This window comes from Heterodontus francisci, chromosome 9 (genome assembly GCF_036365525.1).
Source record: "Heterodontus francisci isolate sHetFra1 chromosome 9, sHetFra1.hap1, whole genome shotgun sequence".
Taxonomy (NCBI): Eukaryota; Metazoa; Chordata; class Chondrichthyes; order Heterodontiformes; family Heterodontidae; genus Heterodontus; species Heterodontus francisci.
In genome coordinates this window covers 67,077,905-67,085,972 of record NC_090379.1, presented here as the reverse complement: position 1 = coordinate 67,085,972, position 8,068 = coordinate 67,077,905, and the positions used below count along the sequence as shown (strand labels likewise).

Genomic DNA, 8,068 nt, shown 5'->3' with positions numbered 1-8,068 from the left:
CCCAATGCCTCAGCTTCCATTACAACACAAACAGAACCCACTCAATGTCTGAGAGTTGCAGTGGAAACTCAGACTGAGGTCATCCAAGCTTGTTGTTTGTTGTCATGAAAGCTTAGCTTTACTGTTGTATGATCGCCTTAAGAGTGATGTCCCTTTAAGAACTCAGTATGCTAATGAGCTAAGTACCAGGATGTAGTCATGCGACTAGAAGCCAGAGTCATTCTGCAACTGTAACACCCAGACAAAGATTCTGTATCTCGTTTGCTCTGTATTGCATATACTAATTTTGCTGTTAATAAACCTTTTAGAGATCTTCAAGGAACTGGAATCCATATACCTCATTGTGTTGCTTAAGATAACACAAAGAACACATGACACTTACTGCTGTGCAAGCTCAGACTACTGCTGTGATGGCTACAGATACCAGCGCTCAAAGGGGCTTGCAGCAAACCAGCAATCTGTCCTCCAACACATTACCAGGCTTGTTGAGACACTACTTTGGGGGAGTGGCAGTGCCTCCGTGGAGCAGGAACCTGCTGTTCTTTCTCAGGATGACAGCATTTTCCCTCCCACCACTGCCACTCTGCCAGTGCCCGTGCTGTTGCTTGTCAGCCAGCCAGTCAAGACTGCTGCCACCATACCGAGGTGGTGCAGTCCAAAGCCAGCCATTCTATGCCCAGAACTGCTCAAGGTCATCCTCCAAGGCCATCTGCAGTTTCTCCCACTGGAAGCCAGCAGCCTTCCACCAGCCATGCTGCAGCCACTGGGGTAGCACTGTGTAGGAGCATTAGAATAGGCAAAGGCACACGGAAGACAGGCAATAAGGATTTGCACAAGGGTGCTTAGTTGATTTTTATATGGAAAAGTGGATGGTTTCATTGATAAAGTTGGTTTTGAATGTTTATTTTATAGTGACTTCTATTTCAGCTTTGTGACAAAGAGAATGTTGTGATGGTCAGTAACAGAAGGAAGGCAAGATATGCAGCTGTTGGTGATTAGAAGTACTTAATTGATTGTAAAACATCTAGTGGTTTTGAAAGGTGCTATATAAATGTAAGTCTTTCTTCTTTTTAATGGGGATTTGGGGTTTTGTTCACCTGTACTGCAGCCAGCTGAGCTGATCATGAAGTGCCCAGACTGAAAGGGGATGTGTTGGTTGCCTCCTCCCTCCCTCCCTCCTCCTCCTCTCCATCCTGCTGCTCCTCGCCAGCTGCTTACTGTATACTTGGTGACAAGAGCTGTACCGTCAATACGGCAAGGTTGTGCAGCATACAGCAGACCATAATGAATTGTGTTGCACGCTCTGGAGTATATTACAGGTCTCCTCCAGATCCAGAGCAGTCTAGGCAGTGGACGTTTTACTTGAGCATCCTAATGATCTGCTTGATGACATTTTGTGTGGCAGCATGACTCTCATTATATGCATGCTGCCCACTTGCATATGGGTTGCTCACTGGAGTCATGATTCAGGGAGTCAACAGATCGTCCTTGTCAACCAGTAGTCATCCTCTGGTTTCTCATGGCAGCCCAAATGTAGGTAATACAGCGGACTACCGCAGAATGAAGGCATTATGATTACTGCCAGGATGCTGGGTGTTGAGCTGCATGATGCACTGAGTATGGCTGCACACCAGCCAGACATTGAAGGAGTGAAGCGCCTTCTGGTTGCGGTACATCTGTAAATGTACATACTGCACCTGCCAAGCAACCTGTGTGCAGTCAATGGCCCCCTGTATCATGAGGAAGCCTGCAATCCTGTTGAAGCTATGTGCATGTTCTGTGTGCTTCTCTCTGAAGAGAGAGAATGCAACACATTCCCATGTCTTTGCATGAGCAAATGACCCCTGTATCTCCATTACCCCGATTAGGTTTGAGCCCACAGTCTTTTGAAGCACAGGCAAGGCTGCAACCATTGATTCAAATTGACAATTTTTTGATCTTTTCCATTCTCTAATGTTGTGAAACATAACTGTCCTTTTAGAAATCAGTCTTGACAACCACAATCAACTGAAGTTTCTCTAATTGTTTAATAATTTCATCTCATATTATGGACACTTAAGTGGTAGAATTTCTACAGAGGTACTCTGATTGCTTACCATAACTTTGGTGGAAGATCAATAGAAATCCCAGAGAAACTATGTACATGGAAACTCGTGCTATTTGTCTGGAATTTCAGCCGAACATCTGCCAAAATACAGTGGACAATCAGAAGAACCCCTGTGGACATTCCACTTAGTAGTTTATCAATAACTTGTAAGACTAATATAATATCCTGACTTGTTCCAATCTCCTTTATTTTAGAGTTGTGTCACATTTGCCATATTCTAGTCTTCAGGTACAAATTTACTCAACAAAACCCCTAGTCAGAGTCTTAACCATTCCTTCTCAATTGTGCCCATCAATGTTTCACAAACAGTAAATGAGATGAATGATCAATGAATCTGCTTTTCAGTCGTGTTGGTTGAGTGAGGAATGCTGACAAGGACATACAGCAAAACAAACAGACAAGTCCTTGATGTAATGTCTCATCCAAAATACAGTGGGGTAGAATTTCCATGGAGAGTCTCCTGATCTCCTGCCATAGCTTCAGCAGAAACCCCAGAGAAACAGCCATTGTACAGGGTTTCCACTGATCTGCTGACAGGAGATCTATGTCGATATACTCACTTTAGATAACAGTCAAAGCTTTGTCTTTCAGAAAAAATTATTAAACAACTAAACATGTTAAACTTACAGAAGTTGCAGGAGCCAGGGCAGAAAGTTCCATGAGTCTGCAGATCATCCTATAAACACCAAAGAAAGTGAAAGAGCGCCACATGACCACAACACAAATACTACACATGTACAACAAACAAGCGCCTGAGTCACATCCTTCCCCTCACAGGAATAGATATATTGTCTATTACAGTCAGGTGAGGAGGGGTCAAAGGGCTCTTTGTTTGTCCACAACAGGTTTAATTCTTTTTGAAAGTGGATGTACTGGTGAATTCAGTGAGTGTTTGATTATTTACGTGCTATGAACATAAAAAGAACCAATCAGACAGGTTTTCTTGAGGTTAACAAAGAAAGAGGTTGGCTTTTTTGTACTTAAACTGATCTACATAAAATAATAAACTATGCACCAACTTTCACACACATACACACACACACACACTCGAAGTTCACAACACACACACAAATAGATTACAGAGTGGGGAAGGGTAGATTGGTTGCATGTCCATAGAACAAATAAATGGGTATAAAGTCTGTGGAATTTGGTGATTCGGCTGGCATCTAGCTGAATTTGGTGGTCCTGAGGCTTCTGGTTTGAAGAGATAGATGTCTGATTCGGTGGGTCTCTTGGAAACAGCGGTGCAGATGATTTCCTTCAAGGGGTCTTTGGTTGCAGGTGGAGTATGCAGAGGTGGTCACAGTCAACAGGCAGGTTTTGAAGCTTGAAAGCTGGAGTGGAGAGAGACAGAAAGGAGGGGCCACCTCTTGAGTCTGCTCTTGTCAGAGTCCAGATGCTTGGCAGCTTGCTGCAGAGAAACCACCAAGTGATAGTCTTGATGCCTTGCTGATGGGAACAGGCAGTTCCCTTAAATTTCCCAGATCTTGTTTCTTGCTGGGAAGGGGCAGACACTTTGTCTCCACTTCACAGGCCTTGCAATGTGGGATACAGAGTTGCAAAGTAGGTGGCCATCTTAAGCTGTTAGCAAAGTCCCCTTTTATCTATTCCTTTTTAATTTCTTTAAAAAAAAAATCAAGTCTCCAGCCAGTGGATTAAAAAATTATCATTAAACATAGCACATTGAGAGCCACATGATCATGACACAAATACTATATGTGTACAACAAACAAGCGCCTGCATCACGTTTCCCCTCACAGAAATGGGTATACTATCTATTGTTTCAGAGTTCAAATACATACAAAGTAGAACTCTGAAATTAAGCCAAAGCAAAATACACAATCACAAACAGGCACTACAACAAAACATAGTCCATCAGTTGAACTGGAGGTTTGTGCTGTCTTGCAGGACTCTGATCGATGATTTGGCCTTAATACCAGGAGTTTCTGGTGGTGTGGGTGTTGTCATTTGATTTGTACAGTTCAAAGAACTGTTGGGGGGCCTGTGTTACAGAAAAGTCCTCAATCTCAGGAGTGTTGATTACAGGTGGCTCATCAGCATAAATCAAGTGACAGCAATTCTCCTGTATGATGAGTCTCTAACGTGCGCATCATAGCTTCTAGCACACATCACACTTGAGCATGTTCCACATACTCTGGCCAGGGTGTTTCATCCGCACTGTATCACCACGGTGCATTACTTGAAGGGGTTTAGCATGCATTTTTAAAAATTTGTATATGGGATGTGGGCATCGCTGGCCAGGCCAGCATTTATTGCCCACCTCTAATTGCCGTTGAGAAGGTGGTGGTGAGCTGCTGTACTAGTTGTAGCAATGGTGCCAATGTTGCTTTATGCCAACAAGCACACGAGTGTCTTCTTCAGTTGAATATCATGGCTGCACAAGTTTTCCCGCTATTGGAATTAGTGTCTTGCACCTATGGCTCTTTGTGCAGTGCTTGTACCGACACCTTCACTCGGCATGCTGTGTCAATCTAAGACAAGTAGAAACTCTGATTTACTGGACTTCTTGCATTTCATAAAGAGTTGTTTGATGGTCTTGACGACACTCTCAGCTTTCTGATTGGACAACGGGTAGTGAAGTAATGATGCTATGTGTTTAAATCCCCATGTCTTAACAAATACCGTAAATTCTGCTGGTGTACATTGTGGACCATTATTCATTATAAGAATGTCTGGTAGTCCAAATTTCGTAATGTTTCTTTCCGGTCTCTCTGAACACTGTGTCATGACTGAAGTCAGGCCAGCTACTTTGATGATGTCACCTAAGCAATCACACATGATGAGCAGGGTGCAGCCATGCAGCTCACAAAGGTCAGCACCAACCTTCGACCAAAGCCTAGTCACACTCTTGTGCTGTACTAATGATTCCTCATCTGAAGAATTGCAAAGAGCCAAATAGATACCCCACTCAATGCTGTATTTGAGCTGTGTTGACATCCTGGGCCAACAACGGCTCTGGTGGGTTCTGCGGATAGAACCTTCTATGCTAATGGGTGTGAAATGTGTCACTGATATTACTTTCTTATGTTGTGCAGCTGGCATGAGTTACTGTCGCTTGAGCATCAATTCATGTTGGACCGTTAGTTCATCTCAAAAGTCAAAGTAGGGTTGAAGACATTCAGCTACCTCTGATTTGATCCCAGGCCAGCCTTGCTGAATGATTACACACAGTTGCTTCTGAACCAGGTTGCCACTGCAGCATGGTTCAGTTGATGCCTGCGTGAGTCTCCATCCTGATTCACCATGAACAATTTTGTGCAGGTTGACGAAAAGTGAAGGTTCTTTTAAATAATCACTACCACCACTGCCACCACATGTTTGAGAGTAGTTGAAGCCATGTGTGTCAGTATCAATATTTTAAAATTTCAACAAAACATGTTAAAGTACAGCAGCCAGGGCTGATAGCTCCATGAGTGAACAGCCCAACCTAGACACAGCAGAGAGAGAGATACACACACATGATACATGTGGCCACGAGGCAGACACCACACATGTACAGTAAGTGAATGCCTTGCATCACAAGATGAGGGAAGTTATATCCTAGCCCCTCCAAAAATGTAGCATGCCCACATCACAACACTGATGTGTCAACCTAGATTGCATGCTTAAGTTCTGCGATTTGGCTTGAACTCATGATTTCTAATTGCCACTAATCAGTCTTAATGAGGCACAAGGGAACTTCCCCCAGGCCAAATTCTTCCCCCAATTTTCTTTCCCCTTCTTCCTGGTAGGGTGTCATCATAGCTCCTATTTAGTGCCCTGCAGGATAATATGGTTTGCATTATGAACTGAGCAAGCAGCTGCAAAATCAATGTCCCTACCTGTCTGAGGCACTCAGTATTAATATTCTAATAGTGCAGTGTATTACTGTTCAATCTTGTTCAATATTATTAACATAATCACAAAGTAATTGAGCACAAAGTGGCTACTTCCAGTATGGAGCAGGAGATTCCTACTTGTGAGGATGGAAAACAGATTTGTTTTATCTTGAAAGCTCTGGTGGATTTTTGTACTGACTCAGGGTAGCAGAGACATTGTAAGCTTCAAGGATCTGATATTTCCTTTAAAGACCATTCACTGAACATATGCATAAAGGTTTGCTGGAGCTCCACAGCTTGTTTTCCACCTTACAAGTCAGAGAAGTCTTACTGTCAAACACTAAGTTAATATTTAGAATGCATAATTAGTATCTAAATGATTTGCCTTCAGTTACTTAATGTTTAAAAAAAAAGTTGGAGTGTCTGTTAGTCCCACTGCTCACTCTGACCCACTTTTCAAATTACAAAATTCCAATTAATTCAGCCTCCAAACTATTGTACGATGGTATGCTCAGTTCATTTAAAATTCATAGCTGAGATGGGAAAGAGCTCCTCAGAACTGTGAAAATCTTTTCTCCTTGATGACACAAATAAATTAAAAAGAAGCATCTCTTTTATTTAACTTTTTGGTATTTTGTCTATATAAATACAAGCTGTTGTTGAATAATCTACCTGCAAGATTCCCTGCCAGATGTTATGTAATAATATTGTGCTGCTGTGAGGTGCAGAATTCCAGCTTGTCAACGTTATCCTCACCTCAGGGCTCAGAAGCTGTGATGTCATTAGAGTCAGGTTGTGCTGTGCAAAGCACAGCTTTAAATTCAAGATTGCAAAAAAAAGTCTATGGAGCACACAAGGGCCGGGATTTCATCTAACACAGCAGGGAGGGGGAAGGCGGGATTAGAAGTGGGGAGCGCTGGCAGTCCCACTCCACTCTTGGTTCTTGGAGCAATCTCATGCGTGTCAGTCAATTAATGGAGCAGGTGGGGCAGTAGATCATTCACTGGCCGGAGGCGGGGACTGAGGCGATGGCTGCGTCATCAGCTGATGCGATCAGATGGGCTGGTGCCATCTTTAACGGACTGCCAACATCAGAACGCAGCCTCAGACCATCCTGTCCAGAAGCCTCAGACCACCCCGCCCAGCAGCCTCAGACCATCCTGTCCAGCAGCCTCAGACCATCCTGTCCAGCAGCCTCAGACCATTCTGCCCAGCAACCTCAGACCATCCTGTCCAGCTGCCTCAGACCATCCCGCCCAGCAGCCTCAGACCATCCGTCCAGCAGCCTCAGACCATCCTGTCCAGCAGCCTCAGACCATTCTGCCCAGCAACCTCAGACCATCCTGTCCAGCTGCCTCAGACCATCCCGCCCAGCAGCCTCAGACCATCCGTCCAGCAACCTCAGACCATCCTGTCCAGCAGCCTCAGACCATCCCGCCCAGCAGCCTCAGACCATCCTGTCCAGCAGCCTCAGACCATTCTGCCCAGCAACCTCAGACCATCCGTCCAGCAGCTTCAGACCATCCTGTCCAGCAGCCTCAGACCATTCTGCCCAGCAGCCTCAGACCATCCTGTCCAGCTGCCTCAGACCATCCTGTCCAGCAGCCTCAGACCATTCTGCCCAGCAGCCTCAGACCATCCTGTCCAGCAGCCTGAGAAGACATCCAGCCAATGGTGTAGACCTGCCATTGGGAGAGGGCAAAGACGTCAGCATGGCAGGCATAGGGAAGGCCTGAGGAAAGGGCTGATTGTCGTCATCGCAGCAGGAAGATCACGAGTGGCCCCACGGTTCAGTGATGACTCCCTTCATATTCTTCTCCAGGCTACCCGGGCAAGACAGGAGGTCCTCTTCCTCAGGGACAGAAGGAGGAGACCTAACCAATCAAGCCCAGATGGAGGTCCCAGAGGAGGTCAGCAGCCTTGGGGTTGTCTGGAGAATCTGGCTGCAATGCCTCGTGTGTCAATGACCTTCTCCGCTCCGCAAGGATGAGTACCCAACTTGGTTCCCTTTGGAAGGCAGCAATGGCTAAGTGTGAGGGTGTGGTAGCTGGGGAGGGAGAACCCACCAGGTTAGTGGCATCCCCTTGGAAAGGAGTGGCTGAAGCTCTGTCAAGGGGCGCAG

General features: G+C 45.2%; 1 protein-coding gene across 1 annotated transcript; it reads left to right on the top strand.

The window, feature by feature from the left end:
- The first annotated feature begins 6,974 nt into the window (after positions 1-6,974).
- On the top strand, positions 6,975-7,682 carry LOC137373331 (keratin-associated protein 4-1-like). The gene has a single exon (XM_068038155.1). The coding sequence runs from the start codon at positions 6,975-6,977 to the stop codon at positions 7,680-7,682; it is 708 nt and encodes a 235-aa protein (XP_067894256.1).
- The last annotated feature ends 386 nt before the right edge of the window (positions 7,683-8,068 follow it).

Coding starts and splice junctions, on each gene's coding strand:
- LOC137373331 (XM_068038155.1), top strand. CDS start 6,975: ATGGCTGCGTCATCAGCTGATGCGATCAGATGGGCTGGTGCCATCTTT.